This window comes from Lampris incognitus, chromosome 3, assembly GCF_029633865.1.
Source record: "Lampris incognitus isolate fLamInc1 chromosome 3, fLamInc1.hap2, whole genome shotgun sequence".
Lineage (NCBI taxonomy): Eukaryota > Metazoa > Chordata > Actinopteri > Lampriformes > Lampridae > Lampris > Lampris incognitus.
This window is the reverse complement of record NC_079213.1, coordinates 115,343,491-115,363,904: the sequence shown is the minus strand read 5'-3', so window position 1 is coordinate 115,363,904 and position 20,414 is coordinate 115,343,491. Positions and strand designations below refer to the sequence as shown.

Here is a 20,414-nt window from a genome sequence, read left to right as displayed (position 1 = left end):
GAAAAGGATGGAAATGGCTGTGGTGAATACATATTTCAAGAAGAGGGAGGAACACAGGGTGACGTACAAGAGTGGAGGGAAGTGCACACAGGTGGACTATATCTTATGTAGGAGGCGCCATCTAAAAGGGATTGGAGACTGCAAGGTGGTGACAGGGGAGAACGTAGCTAGGCAGCATCAGATAGTGGTCTGTGGGATGACTTTGGAGACCAAGAAGAGGAAGAGAGTGAAGACACAGCCGAAGATCAAATGGTGGAAGTTGAAGAAGGAAGACTGTTGTGTGGAGTTCAGGCAGGAGTTAAGACAGGCACTGGGTGGTAGTGAAGAGTTGCCAGGTGGCTGGACAACCACTGCAGAAATAGTGAGGGAGACAGCTAGGAAGGTACTTGGTGTGTCATCAGGACAGAGGAAGGAAGACAAGGAGACTTGGTGGTGGAATGAGGAAGTACAGCAAAGTATACAGAGGAAAAGGTTGACAAAGAAGAAGTGGGATAGTAAGAGAGATGAAGAAAGTAGACAGGAGTACAAGGAGATGCAGCGTAAAGCAAAGAGAGAGGTGGCAAAGGCAAAGGAAAAGGTGTATGGTGAGTTGTATGACAGGTTAGACACTAAGGAAGGAGAAAAGGACTTGTACTGATTGGCTAGACAGAGGGACCGAGCTGGGGAGGATGTGCAGCAGGTTAGGGCGATCAAGGATAGAGATGGAAATGTGCTGACAAGTGAGGAGTGTGTGCTGAGAAGGAGGAAGGAGTAATTGAGGGGCTGATCAATGAAGAAAATGAGAGAGAGAGAAGGTTGGATGATGTGGGGATAGTGAATCAGGAAGTGCGGTGGATTAGCAAGGAGGAAGTGAGGGCAGCTATGAAGAGGATGAAGAGTGGAAAGGCAGTTGGTCCTGATGACATACCTGTGGAGGCATGGAGGTGTTTAGGAGAGATGGCAGTGGGTTTTTAACTAGATTGTTTAACACAATCTTGGAAAGTGAGAGGATGCCTGAGGAGTGGAGAAGAAGCATACTGGTACCGATTTTCAAGAACAAGGGTGATGTGCAGAACTGTAGCAACTACAGAGGTATAAAGTTGATCAGCCACAGCATGAAGATATGGGAAAGAGTAATAGAAGCTAGGTTAAGAGGAGGAGAGGTGGTGAGTAGTGAGCAGCAGTATGGTTTCATGCCATGAAAGAGCACCACAGATGTGATGTTTGCTCTGAGAATGTTGATTGAGAAGTATAGAGGAGGTCAGGAGGAGTTAGATTGTGTCTTTGTAGATTTAGAGAAAGCATACGACAGGATGCCGAGAGAGGAGGTGTGGTATTGTATGAGGAAGTGGCAGAGAAGTATGTAGGGGTGGTGCAGGATATGTATGAGGGAGGTGTAGCAGTGGTGAGGTGTGTGGTAGGAATGACAGATGGGTTCAAGGTGGAGGTGGGATTACATCAAGGATCGGCTCTGAGCCCTTTCTTGTTTGCAGTGGTGATGGACAGGTTGACGGACGAGATCAGGCAGGAGTCTCCATGGACGATGATGTTTGTGGATGACATTGTGATCTGTAGTGAGAGTAGGGAGCGGGTGGAGGAGAGCCTGGAGAGGTGGAGGTATGCACTGGAGAGAAGAGGGATGAAAGTCAGTAGGAGCAAGACAGAATACCTATGTGTGAATGAGAGGGAGGACAGTGGAATGGTGAGGATGCAAGGAGTGGAGGTGACGAAGGTGTATGAGTTTAAATACTTGGGGTCAACTGTCCAAAGTAACGGGGAGTGCAGGAGAGAGGTGGAGAAGAGAGTGCAGGCAGGGTGGAGTGGGTGGAGAAGAGTGTCAGGAGTGATGTGTGACAGAAGGGTACCAGCAAGAGTTAAAGGGAAGGTTTACAGGATGGTTGTGAGACCAGCTATGTTATATGGTTTGGAGAGAGTGGCACTGATGAAAAGACAGGAGGAGGAGCTGGAGGTGGTGGCAGAGATGAAGATGATAAGATTTTCACTGGGAGTGATGAAGAAGGACAGGATTAGGAAGGAGTATATTAGAGGGACAGCTCAGGTTGGACGGTTTGGAGACAAAGCAGGAGAGACAAGATTGAGATGGTTTGGACATGTGTGGAGGAGAGATGCTGGGTATATTGGGAGAAGGATGCTGAATATGGAGCTGCCAGGGAAGAGGAGAAGAGGAAGACCAAAGAGGAGGTTTATGGAGGTGGTGAGGGAGGACATGCAGGTGGCTGGTGTGACAGAGGAAGATGCAGAGGACAGGAAGAGATGGAAACATGATGATCCGCTGTGGCGCCCCCTAACGGGAGCGGCCGAAAGTAGCAGTAGTTATCAGCCACAGCATCGCAGAGAGGCTCCCAAACACAAACAATTGTTGATTTCCGAATGAACTGATATTTGGGGCTATTTTGGGAATAATAATAATAAAGAGATTTTCTTGGCGTGGTGGGGGTTGTTGTCAGCCAGGCCTGTATAATTATAGGGGAGGCACCGTTAAGATAAACGGACCTAATGTCTAACAAGTGCGGTAAGGCTAGCCTTGCAGGCTGTTGTATGGTGCATGTTCACGGGGGGGGGGGGGGCAGCGAGGTTCCGCGTGCCGGTCTCCTACGTGCTTCCAGGGACGAACTACAGGGACGAGCTGAACGCAGTCTCTGACATCCTTCTGCTCAGTGCTGCCGTCCAGATGCTGCGGTTTGAAGAAGACTGCCCTGATGACGTGTGGGAGGATGGCGGCCTCACCCAGCGCCGACTCTGCGGTGTCTTTGTCCACGTTCGCGTCATCAAGTTTTTATGTTGCTGGTCGATTTCGCTTGATTAAGAGAGCTGGCGCGGGATCGGCTGGGAGCGCTTGGTCTGCTGCGTCCTGCGGGCTCAAGCAGGAGGCAAGCGGGGCAGGCTGAGCTAAGCTAAGCTAACTGCTAGCCCACGTCCCTACACCGGGGGGGGGGGGGGTCTGGCGGCGGCCTCGCCTAGCGTCGACTGTGCAGAGTGCTGGTCCGCGTGTGTGGCATGCTGTGTGTGGGGGGGGGGGTCTGTAGAAGGTGTGTGGCTGCACAGCTGGCGCTGGATCGGCTGAGGGAGCCTGGTTGGCTGCCCCCGATGGGCGCACGGCCCTGCCTGGAGCTGCGCCTGAAGAGGCAACATCGAGGGCGGTCTGACAGGACGCGGAAGCGGGGCAGGCGCTAGCCCACGCAGACCGGCGGCTCCGGCAGTCATCCTGGCTGCTGGTCGTTCTCTGGACGCTGGCGTTTTTGGACTGTGTTGCACGGAGCGGACTGTGTTGTACTGAGTGGAGTGTGTTGCACGTAGCGGACTTTGTTGCACGGAGCAGACTGTGTTGTACTGAGCGGACTGTGTTGCACGGAGTGGACTCTGTTGCACGGAGCGGACTCTGTTGCACGGAGCGGACTGCGTTGTACTGAGTGGACTGTGTTGCACGGAGTGGACTATGTTGAACGGAGTGGACTGTGTTGTACTGAGTGGACTGTGTTGCACGGAGTGGACTGTGTTGTACTGAGTGGAGTGTGTTGTACTGAGCGGACTGTGTTGCACGGAGCGGACTGTGTTGTACTGAGTGGAGTGTGTTGTACTGAGCGGACTGTGTTGCACGGAGCGGACTGTGTTGTACTGAGTGGAGTGTGTTGTACTGAGCGGACTGTGTTGCACGGAGCGGACTGTGTTGCACGGAGTGGACTATGTTGAACGGAGTGGACTATGTTGCACGGAGCGGACTGTGTTGCACGGAGCAGACTGTGTTGCACGGAGTGGACTGTGTTGTACTGAGTGGAGTGTGTTGCACGGAGTGGAGTGTGTTGTACTGAGCGGACTGTGTTGTACTGAGTGGAGTGTGTTGCACGGAGTGGAGTGTGTTGCACGGAGTGGAGTGTGTTGCACGGAGTGGACTGTGTTGTACTGAGTGGAGTGTGTTGCACGGAGCAGACTGTGTTGCACGGAGTGGACTGTGTTGTACTGAGCGGACTGTGTTGCACGGAGCGGACTGTGTTGTACTGAGTGGAGTGTGTTGTACTGAGCGGACTGTGTTGCACGGAGCGGACTGTGTTGCACGGAGCGGACTCTGTTGCACGGAGCGGACTGCGTTGTACTGAGTGGACTGTGTTGCACGGAGTGGACTATGTTGAACGGAGTGGACTATGTTGCACGGAGCGGACTGTGTTGCACGGAGCAGACTGTGTTGCACGGAGTGGACTGTGTTGTACTGAGTGGAGTGTGTTGCACGGAGTGGAGTGTGTTGTACTGAGCGGACTGTGTTGTACTGAGTGGAGTGTGTTGCACGGAGTGGAGTGTGTTGCACGGAGTGGAGTGTGTTGCACGGAGTGGACTGTGTTGTACTGAGTGGAGTGTGTTGCACGGAGCAGACTGTGTTGCACGGAGTGGACTGTGTTGTACTGAGTGGACTGTGTTGCACGGAGTGGAGTGTGTTGTACTGAGCGGACTGTGTTGCACGGAGTGGACTGTGTTGTACTGAGTGGAGTGTGTTGCACGGAGCGGACTTTGTTGCACGGAGTGGAGTGTGTTGTACGGAGCGGACTGTGTTGCACGGAGTGGATTGTGTTGTACGGAGCGGACTGTGTTGCACGGAGTGGACTGTGTTGTACTGAGTGGACTGTGTTGCACGGAGCGGACTTTGTTGCACGGAGTGGAGTGTGTTGTACTGAGTGGACTGTGTTGCACGGAGTGGACCGTGTTGTACTGAGTGGAGTGTGTTGCACGGAGCGGACTTTGTTGCACGGAGCGGACTGTGTTGTACTGAGCGGACTGTGTTGATGGCTGTTTTTGCTTTTGCAACCTACAAAATGACTCACTGACCAATCGCAGCGGGGGTCAGCCCCCTTTAGTCGAGAGGTTCAGCGATGTTGCCTCGTGGTGAGTACAATCCCGGATCGAATTCTGCAGCGGGCCGGAAGTGTTCGGAAGCGTGCAGCTCCTCAGAAGCCTCTTTGGAGCGCGGGAGTAACAAAGCGCGAGGGGCGCACTTCCGGGAGAAGGTGACTACTGTAACCTACAGAAAGACTCACCGGCTGACGGAGCAGGGGTCAGCCCCCTTTAGGCGAGCGGCTGGCGGCGTCGCCTCGTGGTGTAGCGTAAAGCCGGATCGAGTCCCGCAGGGGGCGGGAATTTGCCCGGTTTGTTCTGCGTTTTTGTCTTTTGTGTTGCATTGCTGCGGGTGGCGGGAAACGGAATCCCCTTCCTTTTGTGTACGTACTGGTACAGAAGACGAAATGACAAATAAAGTGTTCCTGAGTCCTGATGATGTTAGCCACTGCTCCAGCCACCTGGCTGGAGACACACGACTGGACTGGCGCCGGTGGTCTAGTGATCCTGAGTCTGGTCCATCACTTCAGCAACATTCCACCGAATCATCTGCATGTTCTCATGCATCTGCCCCTCTTCACTCCCCACCAGCTGTTTGACAGCACCAGTGCGCCAGAGTTTTACTGGCACGTCATGCAGCTCATAGATACCGTGCAAGTCTGTCCACGCAAGATCCGGGTTCATGGATCTTGCGGGGGGCTTGGCTGTTTGAGACTTCTGCAGAACACTTGTTTTACTTTACGTCTGTGTGATGATGTGAAACAAACAGTCAGCGTAACGCGTGTTTAGTCATGTGGCCGGCTAAACGCTGCAGGGACCATCACGATGGGAGGGATAATCTGGTATTCAATGAAAAGGATGTAAGCAGGTCAGGGGACAGAGAAACTGAATTTTATTAATGCAAGTTAAGACAGCTTCTGTACAGAAATCCATCCGGAGTCAACTGGCCCACAGTCCTGCAAACCGTTCCTCCCCGGCACAGACCATGAGCCTAGTTCAGATCTCACCAAGGCTTGCTCTGGTGGAATTGTGGGTTAGAATGGATTAGAATTTGGCAGCGTTCTCCTCCGTCAACGGTATGAAGTTAAGAAAAAATTATCTCGTGAACTCGAGAACAAACAAACCTCTTGAAATAATGTTTAAAACATCGACGCTATGAAAGTGCAGCAAAGACACTGGCAGGTGCTCCCGTGCTGTAGGAGCAGACCTGGCAGACATCACCAACAAGAGACCAAACCCGAGGAAACGTCCTCCAACCACGCAGCGCGCCGGTCTCCTGTCTGGGCTCCTCGTCAGGGGGCTGCTCGGCTGCTGGGCCGCCACAGGCCTCGGTTTTACCGGCACACTGCTTCATTCCAAACCAAGTCATATCCGACAGAGTCTTCATTCAGTATGAGCACAGAAAGACAGGTGAGAGAGGAAGACAAAGCCAGGCTGCTTCTTATGGCACCGCAGACGACTCCCCTGACCTTTGACCCCACAGCAGAGGGATTCAGCCAAACGTTCGAGAAAGGCGGCAATGTGAAGAAACCGTTTGGCCCAAAATCACAGAGTTAACATTGCAGAGCATGCTACCCCCCCCCCACACACACACACACATACACATACACGTACATGTACACGCGGTCCTGGTCCAAGTCCAAAGGCTTGTGTCGGTTTCTAGTTTTGGAGTCGTGTGTGCTCAGTGTCGGCAGCTGCGCATATTAACTGTCATGGCTGTTGTGGTGCAGTTGTAGAACTTTGTCTTACTGATGAAAAATTGTGCTTTTCTACAGATAAGGCTGATTCTATGGCATCCTCGATGTGGTCGTTGCCATGACAACCTTACTCTCACAGTCAATGATTTATAGACCTGGAGTTAAGACATGGCCATGGTCCAACTTCAGCTGTCATCTCCTGGGTGTTCTCCTAAGATGGTTTCTGGAAGTGTGACTAACCTCATGACATCACCAAACATCTCACGAAGGACCACATCAGCCCCACTTACACAAAACAAGCTAGCATGCAGCTACACAGGACTATTCATACAACACAGAGTGAGTTCTCCCAGGTGTGGCGCGAGATGATGCTGACTGGGTATTTCTAAATGATCAGATATGAAGCCAGAAGGATCAGGTCGGCTTAGTCCGACTCTGTAATTGCAGGACAGCAGCTAAACACCTTCCCAGCTCAATGACGCTCTCACTGAGATCTGAAATGTACGGTGGCGATCCGGGGGTCCGTAGCTGAGGGTTTGGAGGTTTGGGGGGTGTTGGGGTTATTGGTTGGGGTGTGCAATGCTTCAGCATTTGGACTTGACCAGAACCTTCCAACACTGCTTCATTATGTCAACATCTACAGAAACAATAACCAACTTCCAAAAAGTAAAAAAAAAGAAATTTAACAAAGAAAAAGAGCTTTTTGCCTTTTAAACTGTACAAGATTAAAAAAAGATTAATTTGTTATAGATATGACCACTTGTTACCATAAGAAATATAAGATTTCTATGTTGAATGCAGTTTCCCCTTTCAGAAGCTGGTGCTTCTCTGTGACGGAGAGCCAGTAGGGTCACTTCCTTTCCACAGCTAGATGGCTACCACTCAGCAACAACACTGTTTGGCCACAAGGGGGAGGAGATGTCGAGAGTTTGTCTCATGAGGGTTGTTCCTGTGTGTTGTGTCATCTTCCTAAACCACAGCAGGAGTGAAGAGCAGCCGATCAGCCATCGAACCTCCATGACAACCCACCAGCAAGAGCTCACAGGCGACATTTAAGTCTAATCAAACTGAAACACAAGTGATTGACAGGTGCTTGGTCCATAAGCGTAGTGGGCAGAGCTTGTGAGCGTGAAGAAGCTTGTCCTGGACTGAGGCTGGCGTAAGCCCTGCCCATTAATTTTCAGCCATTCATAGTCAAACAGGCCAGCTAGTCCTGCCCCTCATACCTCCTGCACGTAGTGGGAAAAGGAAAACTGCATTCTTCACGTCGCCCTCTAGTGGAACGACTGAGCGGTGGTTGGCGTTGTACAGGGGGACTAGGCAGGGCCTTCCTTCGGGGAGGAGGGTGTCTGGGACTGAGAGCCACTACCGGTGGTGGAGCTCTTCAGGGAGCCCAGCGTTTTGCTGAACCACCAGTTCTTGGCAGCCTGGATCTCTGTCATCAGGATGCCCCTCTGGTGCTCCAACTCCTAAACGCCCGCAAGAGAGAGACAGCCATGAGTCCCAAACCAGTAGCCACCAATTAGTGGTATTGTAGTGATTTTCTTATTCGTAATAGTATTACTATTAGTGGAATTGTGGTGTAGACTCACTGGTAGTACTAGTACATTGTTATCATCAGTACTGTGGCAGTATTATTTGTAAATGGTAAATGGAGCTGCAGTTATGTACTGCTTTTCCAGCTGCAAAGGGCACTAGCAGTAGTTTTACTGTGGTGGTAGTGTAAATAGTAGTAGTATTGCTTGTAGTAGTAGTATAATGGTGGTAGTATCATTAATAGTAGTCTCACTAGTAGCAGTTGTGTTGTCCTAACATTCTGTATACTGCCCGCCTTCATTAAACCTCTAAATTAAAGCATCTTAATTGAATTGTAAACCCCAAATTTATTTTGCACGAAGAAACAAGCTGTCATTCATCACAAACTTTGTGATTATCTGGGTTTCCCCTATTCACTGTGCAGCAAGACCGCGAAGAACCAAACCGCTTATGGTGTGGGAAGATGGCGACGTGAATTCACATTTGCAGCGGCCTCACCCAGTACCGGTGTGAGAGATGAGGACCTGTATTCACATTTGCAGCGGCCTCACCCAGTACCGCTGTGGGAAGATGGTGACCTGTATTCACATTTGCGGCGGCCTCACCCAGTACCGGTGTGAGAGATGAGGACCTGTATTCACATTTGCAGCGGCCTCACCCAGTACCGCTGTGGGAAGATGGTGACCTGTATTCACATTTGCAGCGGCCTCACCCAGTACCGGTGTGAGAGATGAGGACCTGTATTCACATTTACAGCGGCCTCACCCAGTACCGGTGTGAGAGATGAGGACCTGTATTCACATTTGCGGCGGCCTCACCCAGTACCGGTGTGAGAGATGAGGACCTGTATTCACATTTGCGGCGGCCTCACCCAGTACCGCTGTGGGAAGATGGTGACCTGTATTCACATTTACAGCGGCCTCACCCAGTACCGGTGTGAGAGATGAGGACCTGTATTCACATTTGCGGCGGCCTCACCCAGTACCGCTGTGGGAAGATGGCGACCCGTATTCACATTTGCAGCGGCCTCACCCAGTACCGGTGTGGGAAGATGGCGACCCGTATTCACATTTGCAGCGGCCTCACCCAGTACCGCTGTGGGAAGATGGCGACCCGTATTCACATTTGCAGCGGTCTCACCCAGTACCGCTGTGGGAAGATGGCGACCTGTATTCACATTTGCAGCGGCCTCACCCAGTACCGGTGTGGGAAGATGGCGACCTGTATTCACATTTGCAGCGGCCTCACCCAGTACCGGTGTGGGAAGATGGCGACCTGTATTCACATTTGCAGCGGCCTCACCCAGTACCATTGATGCAGTGTCTTTGTCCACGTCTAAGTTTTTGTCTTCGGTTGTTGGCTGGGAGAGCTGGTGCTGGATCGGCTGGGAGAGCAGGGCAGGCTAAGCTAACTGCCAGCCCATGCAGACCGGCAGTTTCGATAACACCGACAGCGATCTGGCGGCGGCCTCACCTGGCGGCGACTGTGGTGTTTTTGATGTCATCGTGAGGAGTGCGGGGAGGTGTGTCGAGGGTGTCTGGCTGGGAGAGCTGGCGCTGGATCGGCTGGGAGGGCTTGGTCTGCTTTGTCCGGTTGCCACAGGGACCACGGCTCCTGCCTGGAGCTGCGCCCATGGAGGAAACATGGAGGGCGGCCTGACAGGACGTGTAATCGGGGCAGGCTAAGCTAACTGCTAGCCCATGCAGACCGGCAGTTCCAACGGTCATCCTGGCTGGCGTTCGTTCCTTTGGACAGTGATTTTTTATTTTTTTTGGTTTAGTGTGGGTATGTGTGTTACTGTGGGTATGTGTGTTAGTGTGGGTATGTGTGTTACTGTGGGTATGTGTGTTAGTGTGGGTATGTGTGTTACTGTGGGTATGTGTGTTAGTGTGGGTATATGTGTTAGAGTGGGTATATGTGATAGTGTGGGTATCTGTGTTACTGTGGGTATGTGTGTTAGTGTGGGTATGTGTGTTACTGTGGGTATGTGTGTTAGTGTGGGTATATGTGTTAGAGTGGGTATATGTGATAGTGTGGGTATGTGTGTTACTGTGGGTATATGTGTTAGTGTGGGTATGTGTGTTACTGTGGGTATATGTGCTAGTGTGGGTATGTGTGTTACTGTGGGTATATGTGTTAGTGTGGGTATGTGTGTTAGTGTGGGTATGTGTGTTACTGTGGGTATGTGTGTTAGTGTGGGTATGTGTGTTACTGTGGGTATGTGTGTTAGTGTGGGTATATGTGTTAGAGTGGGTATATGTGTTAGAGTGGGTATGTGTGTTACTGTGGGTATATGTGTTAGAGTGGGTATGTGTGTTACTGTGGGTATATGTGTTAGAGTGGGTATGTGTGTTAGTGTGGGTATGTGTGTTACTGTGGGTATGTGTGTTAGTGTGGGTATATGTGTTAGTGTGGGTATATGTGTTAGAGTGGGTATGTGTGTTACTGTGGGTATATGTGTTACTGTGGGTATGTGTGTTACTGTGGGTATGTGTGCTAGTGTGGGTATGTGTGTTACTGTGGGTATATGTGTTAGTGTGGGTATGTGTGTTACTGTGGGTATGTGTGTTAGTGTGGGTATATGTGTTGGTGTGGGTATATGTGTTAGTGTGGGTATGTGTGTTACTGTGGGTATATGTGATAGTGTGGGTATATGTGTTGGTGTGGGTATGTGTGTTAGTGTGGGTATGTGTGTTACTGTGGGTATATGTGATAGTGTGGGTATATGTGTTAGTGTGGGTATGTGTGTTACTCTGGGTATGTGTGTTACTGTGGGTATGTGTGTTAGTGTGGGTATATGTGTTAGAGTGGGTATGTGTGTTAGTGTGGGTATGTGTGTTAGTGTGGGTATGTGTGTTACTGTGGGTATGTGTGTTAGTGTGGGTATGTGTGTTAGTGTGGGTATGTGTGTTACTGTGGGTATGTGTGTTAGTGTGGGTATATGTGTTAGAGTGGGTATGTGTGTTAGTGTGGGTATATGTGTTAGAGTGGGTATGTGTGTTACTGTGGGTATGTGTGTTAGTGTGGGTATGTGTGTTACTGTGGGTATGTGTGTTAGTGTGGGTATGTGTGTTAGTGTGGGTATGTGTGTTACTGTGGGTATATGTGTTGGTGTGGGTATATGTGTTAGTGTGGGTATGTGTGCTAGTGTGGGTATGTGTGTTACTGTGGGTATATGTGTTAGTGTGGGTATGTGTGTTACTGTGGGTATGTGTGTTAGTGTGGGTATATGTGTTGGTGTGGGTATATGTGTTAGTGTGGGTATGTGTGTTACCGTGGGTATATGTGATAGTGTGGGTATATGTGTTAGTGTGGGTATGTGTGTTACTCTGGGTATGTGTGTTACTGTGGGTATATGTGTTAGTGTGGGTATGTGTGTTACTGTGGGTATGTGTGTTACTGTGGGTATATGTGTTGGTGTGGGTATGTGTGTTAGTGTGGGTATGTGTGTTACTGTGGGTATGTGTGTTAGTGTGGGTATGTGTGTTACTGTGGGTATATGTGTTGGTGTGGGTATATGTGTTAGTGTGGGTATATGTGCTAGTGTGGGTATGTGTGTTACTGTGGGTATATGTGTTAGTCTGGGTATGTGTGTTACTGTGGGTATATGTGTTAGTGTGGGTATGTGTGTTACTGTGGGTATATGTGTTAGTGTGGGTATGTGTGTTACTCTGGGTATGTGTGTTACTGTGGGTATATGTGTTAGTGTGGGTATGTGTGTTACTGTGGGTATGTGTGTTACTGTGGGTATATGTGTTGGTGTGGGTATGTGTGTTAGTGTGGGTATGTGTGTTACTGTGGGTATGTGTGTTAGTGTGGGTATGTGTGTTACTGTGGGTATATGTGTTGGTGTGGGTATATGTGTTAGTGTGGGTATATGTGCTAGTGTGGGTATGTGTGTTACTGTGGGTATATGTGTTAGTCTGGGTATGTGTGTTACTGTGGGTATATGTGTTAGTGTGGGTATGTGTGTTACTGTGGGTATATGTGTTAGTCTGGGTATGTGTGTTACTGTGGGTATGTGTTAGTGTGGGTATATGTGTTGGTGTGGGTATATGTGTTAGTGCGGGTATTTGTGCTAGTGTGGGTATATGTGCTAGTGTGGGTATGTGTGTTACTGTGGGTATATGTGCTAGTGTGGGTATGTGTGTTACTGTGGGTATATGTGTTAGTCTGGGTATGTGTGTTACTGTGGGTATGTGTTAGTGTGGGTATATGTGTTGGTGTGGGTATATGTGTTAGTGTGGGTATGTGTGCTAGTGTGGGTATGTGTGTTACTGTGGGTATATGTGTTAGTGTGGGTATGTGTGTTACTGTGGGTATATGTGTTACTGTGGGTATATGTGTTAGTGTGGGTATATGTGTTAGTCTGGGTATGTGTGTTACTGTGGGTATGTGTGTTACTGTGGGTATGTGTGTTAGTGTGGGTATGTGTGTTACTGTGGGTATATGTGTTAGTGTGGGTATGTGTGTTACTGTGGGTATGTGTGTTAGTGTGGGTATATGTGTTGGTGTGGGTATATGTGTTACTGTGGGTATGTGTGTTACTGTGGGTATATGTGTTAGTGTGGGTATGTGTGTTAGTGTGGGTATGTGTGTTACTGTGGGTATATGTGTTACTGTGGGTATATGTGTTACTGTGGGTATATGTGTTAGTGTGGGTATGTGTGCTAGTGTGGGTATGTGTGTTACTGTGGGTATGTGTGCTAGTGTGGGTATGTGTGTTACTGTGGGTATATGTGTTAGTGTGGGTATGTGTGTTACTGTGGGTATATGTGTTGGTGTGGTTATATGTGTTAGTGTGGGTATGTGTGCTAGTGTGGGTATGTGTGTTACTGTGGGTATATGTGTTAGTGTGGGTATGTGTGTTACTGTGGGTATGTGTGTTAGTATGGGTATATGTGTTGGTGTGGGTATATGTGTTACTGTGGGTATGTGTGTTGGTGTGGTTATATGTGTTAGTGTGGGTATGTGTGTTAGTGTGGGTATGTGTGTTACTGTGGGTATATGTGTTACTGTGGGTATATGTGTTAGTGTGGGTATGTGTGTTAGTGTGGGTATGTGTGTTACTGTGGGTATGTGTGTTAGTGTGGGTATGTGTGTTAGTGTGGGTATGTGTGTTACTGTGGGTATGTGTGTTACTGTGGGTATATGTGTTAGTGTGGGTATGTGTGTTACTGTGGGTATATGTGTTAGTGTGGGTATGTGTGCTAGTGTGGGTATATGTGTTACTGTGGGTATATGTGTTAGTGTGGGTATATGTGTTAGTGTGGGTATATGTGTTACTGTGGGTATATGTGTTACTGTGGGTATATGTGTTAGTGTGGGTATATGTGTTACTGTGGGTATATGTGTTACTGTGGGTATATGTGTTAGTGTGGGTATATGTGTTAGTGTGGGTATGTGTGTTACTGTGGATATGTGTGTTAGTGTGGGTATGTGTGTTACTGTGGGTATATGTGTTAGTGTGGGTATGTGTGCTAGTGTGGGTATATGTGTTACTGTGGGTATGTGTGTTACTGTGGGTATGTGTGTTACTGTGGGTATATGTGTTGGTGTGGGTATATGTGTTAGTGTGGGTATGTGTGTTACTGTGGGTATATGTGTTACTGTGGGTATATGTGTTACTGTGGGTATATGTGTTAGTGTGGGTATGTGTGTTACTGTGGGTATATGTGTTAGTGTGGGTATGTGTGCTAGTGTGGGTATGTGTGTTACTGTGGGTATATGTGTTACTGTGGGTATGTGTGTTACTGTGGGTATATGTGTTGGTGTGGGTATGTGTGTGTTCTTGTACTTGTTGGATGTGTTGTTGTCTGTGTGTTGTACTGTTGTGGGTTGGGGGAAATGAAGTTTTGTTCCATTTCATGTGTGCAGGTACATGAGGTGAAATGACAAAGTCTTCCTGGTTCCTGCTCCCTGGTTCCTGCTCCCTGGTTCTCCTCCAGACCTCCACTGGTCCAGAGGAGAACCAGGGGAGCTTCTGTGTGTAGACTTGCATCTTTCTAGCGCAGTAATAATAATCTCAATGTCTCATTGTGTGTGCAGTGTGGTGTGTGTCTTTGTGGTATGTAACTGACCGTGACTGATTTTAACTTCCAGGTCACACATGACCCGGAAGTTAAAATCAGTCTTTAGACCGTCTTAGTACCCTAGTGGTGAACAGCTTTCATGGACATATGAACAAAAATCCTGTTCAGGACTCTTCCTCTAATGCTGGGTCACTGCAGGAAGGGTCCTCGCAGTTCAGGACTCTTCCTCTAATGCTGGGTCACTGCAGGAAGAGTCCTCACAGTTCAGGACTCTTCCTCTAATGCTGGGTCACTGCAGGAAGAGTCCTCACAGTTCAGGACTCTTCCTCTAATGCTGGGTCACTGCAGGAAGGGTCTTCACAGTTCAGGACTCTTCCTCTAATGCTGGGTCACTGCAGGAAGGGTCCTCGCAGTTCAGGACTCTTCCTCTAATGCTGGGTCACTGCAGGAAGGGTCCTCGCAGTTCAGGACTCTTCCTCTAATGCTGGGTCACTGCAGGAAGAGTCCTCACAGTTCAGGACTCTTCCTCTAATGCTGGGTCACTGCAGGAAGGGTCTTCACAGTTCAGGACTCTTCCTCTAATGCTGGGTCACTGCAGGAAGGGTCCTCACAGTTCAGGACTCTTCCTCTAATGCTGGGTCACTGCAGGAAGGGTCCTCACAGTTCAGGACTCTTCCTCTAATGCTGGGTCACTGCAGGAAGAGTCCTCACAGTTCAGGACTCTTCCTCTAATGCTGGGTCACTGCAGGAAGAGTCCTCACAGTTCAGGACTCTTCCTCTAATGCTGGGTCACTGCAGGAAGGGTCTTCACAGTTCAGGACTCTTCCTCTAATGCTGGGTCACTGCAGGAAGAGTCCTCACAGTTCAGGACTCTTCCTCTAATGCTGGGTCACTGCAGGAAAAGTCTTCACAGTTCAGGACTCTTCCTCTAATGCTGGGTCACTGCAGGAAGAGTCCTCGCAGTTCAGGACTCTTCCTCTAATGCTGGGTCACTGCAGGAAGAGTCCTCGCAGTTCAGGACTCTTCCTCTAATGCTGGGTCACTGCAGGAAGAGTCCTCACAGTTCAGGACTCTTCCTCTAATGCTGGGTCACTGCAGGAAAAGTCTTCACAGTTCAGGCTGAAAAAAGATCATATAGTCTATTCTCTGCTGTCCAACACTGTTGTGGGTCATTGTTGACCCATAGAACAACCCAATCAATAACAGTATTATCATGAGCAGTATTATTGGTAGTAATATCATTAGTACTACAAGTAGTTGTAGTAGCACTGTGGTGGTAGTCTCATCAGTCATGGTATCTGACCTGGATTTTACACTTGGCTTCCACCAGCTGCAGTTTGGTTTGGGCGAGTTCCAGCTCAAGTTCTCTCAGCTGCCCTCTGAGCACCTCCTTCTCCTCGTCCCGCCGCTTGCTGGTCCCCCCCTCTTCCCCACCGGGGGCCACACACTGCAGGGGCCCCTCTGAGCTGAACATCTCCCTGCAGCTCTCACAGGACATCACCTTCCCCTGAATGAGCGCACACACACACACACACACACACACACACACACACACACACACACACACACACACACACACACGAGTACTGTTATTATCAGGCTAGACAGTGTTCTGCTGCTGTCATGGTACGACCTGGCTGTCACTACCAAAACGGCATCAAACTGCTCCTGGGTCTTTCAGATTTCTATTTTGGGGCAGTATCAACTGAAGTCAGTTCAAATGAAAGCATCAGTCCTGAAGACCTCCGTGTAAACAACCTTCTTTCTCTCTCTGGTGTGTTTCAGAAGATAACAAACCATGAACATTCCCCCTGCACACTGTAGCAGGATGTAATGGGGAAGGTTGGTGTCTGCTAGGACTTTACCAGGAGTAACGACAGGGCGCATAGTGTTTTCATCTTCATCATAGTGCCAAAATGAAGAAGAAGTTGTGTCCAACCAGCAGATATGACAGAACAAGCTGGTAGAGGACCGTCACCAATAGATAGTACTACATCAATAAGTACAACTCAGGTTCATTTGGAATGAAGCTCAGCTCACACTCACCTCACCAACACCTACACAGGACACACACTGGTCCAGTATAGTGTTGACCTCCAAGGTGGAAACTTTAAATGTCATTAAATATTATTTATTCCACCTGTATGCCAGTAATGCTTCAGTCAGAACAGGAAATGAACTTTCAAGTCATTATACTTCCTTTCCAGAGTTACAGTACTTAATGTAAAAATGATACCTTTACCCAAAGGACTGTCAAACTGAACACACAGGTGAATCATTTATTGTTATCTGAGTCAGTCAGATGTGTTTATATATGTTTATATGTGTCTGACAGGAAGTGATGTCACACCCTGACAATGTCCAGTTCCTCGTTGGTGTCTGCCTGCTGTTTCTCCAACCGGCTGCTGAGCTGGGAGCAGATCTGAAACACAACCAGCAGAGGTCACATGACACATCCTGCATGCAGACACTGAACCACTAACAGAACCACGGAGCTTCTACACCTTCATGTATCACCGGTGGATGGTTGAAAGCTCTGCCATGCTCGTCATGTCCCAACATCATCTTCTAGTCCCAACATCACCTTCTAGTCCCAACATAATTTTCTAGTCCTAAATCCTAACATCATCTTCTAGTCCTAAATCCTAACATCATCTTCTAGTGCTAACATCATCTTCTAGTCCCAACATAATTTTCTAGTCCTAAGTCCTAACATCATCTTCTAGTCCTAACATGATCTTCTAGTCCCAACATCATCTTCTAGTCCTAAATCCTAACATCATCTTCTAGTCCTAACATCATCTTCTAGTCCTAACATCATCTTCTAGTCCCAACATCATCTTCTAGTCCTAACATCATCTTCTAGTCCCAACATCATCTTCTAGTCCTAACATCATCTTCTAGTCCCAACATCATCTTCTAGTCCTAAATCCTAACATCACCTTCTCGTCCAAACATAATCTTCTAGTGCTATATCCTAACATCATCTTGTAGTCCTAACATCATCTTCTAGCCCCAACATCATCTTCAAGTCCTAACATCACCTTCTAGTCCTAACATCATCTTTTAGTCCCAGCATCATCTTCTAGTCCTAACATCATCTTCTAGTCCCAACATCATCTTCTAATCCTAACATCATCATTTAGTCTCAAAATCATCTTCTAGTCCTAACATCATATTCTAGTCCTAACATTATCTTTGTATTCCTAACATCATATTCTCATCCCAACATATTCTAGTCCTAACATCCCCTTCTAGTCCTAAATTCTAACATCATCTTCTAGTCCCAACATCATTTTCTAGTCCCAACATCATCTTCTAGAGGTGGCAGATGGACTAGATAGAAATGACTCTGTTTTCTATCAGCGTTGTCTCACCTGCTTGTATTCTGTTATGATGGCGGTGGTTTTTTTTATCTCTGACTCCGCCTTCTCCAGTTCTCTTCGAAACACCTCTTTAAGCTGAAAGAAGGAATCACACGTCATCTCTTTGGAGGCAACTGGTGTGATAACAAACAATACAATATCATCATCCTCATGTAAGACCGACTTGTTATATGAAGACCAAGCCACATCTTTCTATAGGAGCTCAATAATGTTCCATAAACCAATAGCTGCCCTCTGGGATCCATATTCTACTCAACTCATATCCTTGTGTTTAGGGACATCTCAGTAGAACTGAGGTGGCGAAGTTCTAATGTCAGCTCATTATGTGTCATGATGGGTCCTGAGAGATTAGCTGTGGGATTAAAACCTACTGAACATTAACTGTCTAAACTCAACAGGTGAACTTTTTTTACCAACTGCTACAGTACCAATCACCACAAATACTTTATGACCAAAGTTTCAAAATACTGCGAAAGAACGAAGCAGTCAGCTTTGACAGAAGACCCTGAACCAGTCTAGCTTACACCACTGGTTAACTCCTACTGACTGACAGGAGACTAGTTAAGTCAATACACTATCTGAGCACAGACTGGTTAAAATAAGATGCCATGAGACTAGTCAGACTAAGGAGTGTTTGTTACCTGCGCCGTCTCCTCCTCCTGCCTCCTCTTCTCCTCCTCCGTCTCCACCAGACGTTGTTTGGTGTTCAGCAACTCCTTGTTCAAAACATCAGCCTTATCCTCTGCCTAACACACACACACACACACACACACACACACACACACACACACACACACACAGCGCTGCCTTTTATGCCAGGACCAATATCATGTTTAAACAGCAAGAAATAATCCAGTTGACAGGGCAGCAGCCTTTTCTGTTCTTTTACTAACTTCTCCCACACATAACAACGCATGTGCACAACCCCAAAAACCCCAGCAGTTGTCGCTATAACAACCTACACTACCTGATAGTGTTGAACAGCTACCATACTGTCATACTCCAAACAGTGCGTACACAGCAATCAGACGACAGGATTTCAGCCCGATGCTGACGTCACCGACCAATTTCCAGCCTCAGTCCCGATTATGAATGTGGGGAATGATGAACGGGGGTCTTTACCCTGTGTAGTGGGACATAACCAAAGAACAGCCATGTGGCATCTGGGACCCCCCACCACACCCCGATGGAAAGTGTAGCATGTCAGAATCCTTTGTATTTTCCTGCCCAGGCTGACGTCTTCTGTGACGTGTTCCTTGACGCTGACCAGTAGGATGACAGAGTGCCCTCTGGTGCCCACATGTAGACATGGCAAGAGAAAGAGGGGCTGCTGCTGCTGTTGTCAGGTGGAGCGACGAAACCCAGGAAAAGTTTGTGGAACAGAAGCAACAATACCCCTGCCCTTTTGACGTTTCCTCGAGGGAGGACCATGACAGAGTCAAAAAAGATAAATGTTGGTGAGAAATAGCAGAGGAAGAACTTCAGCAACCTGGTGAGCAGCTGGTTAAGCTAAGCTAGGTGGTAGCACTAGCCGCAACAGCATCCACAATCACATTTTTCTTTCTTTCTTTTTTTTTTTGGATTTTTCCCCTTTTTCTCCCCAATTGCATCCGGCCAATTACCCCACTCTTCCGAGCCATCCCGGTCTCTGCTCCCCCCGCTCGGCTGATCCAGGGAGGGCTGCAGACTACCACATGTCTCCTCCCATACATGTGGAGTCACCAGCCGCTTCTTTTCACCTGTCAGTGAGGAGCTTCACCAGGGGGACGTAGCACGTGGGGGGATCACACTATTCCCCCCAGTTCCTCTTCCCCCTGAACAGGTACACCAACCAACCAGAGGAGGCGCTAGTACAGCGACCAGGACACACCCACATCCGGCTTCCCACCTGCAGACACGGCCAATTGTGTCTGTAGGGACACCCGACCAAGCAGGAGGCAACGCGGGGATTCGAACCGATGATCTCTGTGTTGGTGGGCAACGGAATGGACTGCCATGCCACCCAGATGCCCCCTCACTTTTCTTTTCACAACACAAGACCAACAGCCTCACACATAGCATTTCTGTAGCCATGACTGACAATTTCTTGACCCTCCTCCCTGACGACCTATGAACTCGCGCAAGACTGTGAAAGGCGGCATGCGATGATTAATTGGGGTCATATTTGTAGTGCTGCCAGTCTCCCAGACAAGACACGGCCAGAACTTATGGCACCATGATTACTTAATCTGACATGGTGACCATCACGAATGACAAAAATATCCTGTAGTCTGATCCTAGCATTACAACCTTTTCTCTAGAAGAGTTGACTGAGGACCTAGATGAAGACACCCTGTTTTACATTCATACAATTTCTACTGGCTTCTCAGCAACTACATGAACCTCGTTGGGGTTATGTGCTTTGCTCGAGGGCAGGACGGAAGCCTGATGAGACCAGTCATAAAGAAACTGGGCGAGATAAAATATCCAGGAAGTAACGGAGGTGTTTCGTTTCCTTTCAGCCAAGCATAAAGCTAAAAGCAAACAACACGGGTTTGACTTGTGTGATTATAGGTGCTAGCATGAGCTTCCATAAGCTAGCACGGCCAGCTTGTTGTGTTTAGTACTTCACTATGTGACAGATGTCTGTAGGAACTGCTCAGTGAGTTCATACTGGTGTTAATGGGGACCTACAGTCAGCACAACTCGTGTCCCTGTGTTGGAAAAGCATCATCTCAACATTTAACTTCTACCACCGCATGGAAACGTCTGCTGGTAGGACTAATGCTGGAATACAGTTGTGTAGGTTCTTAACAAAGAAGCGTCAGCGTGGGCGTGTGTGGCGGTCACCTGGTCCAGGTCGCTACGCAGGGCGATCTTACTGGTCACCAGCTCATGGGCCAGGTCATCGTTCTCCTGTTCCAGTCGCATGCTGGCCTCCTGCAAACGCCGATTCTCCCTCT

At 48.5% G+C, this 20,414-nt stretch overlaps 1 protein-coding gene across 5 annotated transcripts in view; it reads right to left on the bottom strand.

Moving 5' to 3' along the window:
* Positions 1–6,422: 6,422 nt before the first annotated feature.
* The window catches only part of rabgap1l (RAB GTPase activating protein 1-like), a 249,462-nt gene continuing 235,470 nt past the window's right edge, over positions 6,423–20,414 (bottom strand). For all 5 annotated transcript variants that reach the window (XM_056275886.1, XM_056275888.1, XM_056275887.1 and 2 more), the window contains 6 exons: positions 20,302–20,412; positions 18,114–18,218; positions 17,464–17,547; positions 16,437–16,508; positions 15,390–15,593; positions 6,423–7,987 (listed from right to left, as the gene is read on the bottom strand). In XM_056275886.1, coding sequence (XP_056131861.1) covers positions 7,835–7,987; positions 15,390–15,593; positions 16,437–16,508; positions 17,464–17,547; positions 18,114–18,218; positions 20,302–20,412 — 729 coding nt within the window. In that variant the 3' untranslated portion in view covers positions 6,423–7,834. The remainder of the gene's footprint in view (positions 7,988–15,389; positions 15,594–16,436; positions 16,509–17,463; positions 17,548–18,113; positions 18,219–20,301; positions 20,413–20,414) is intronic.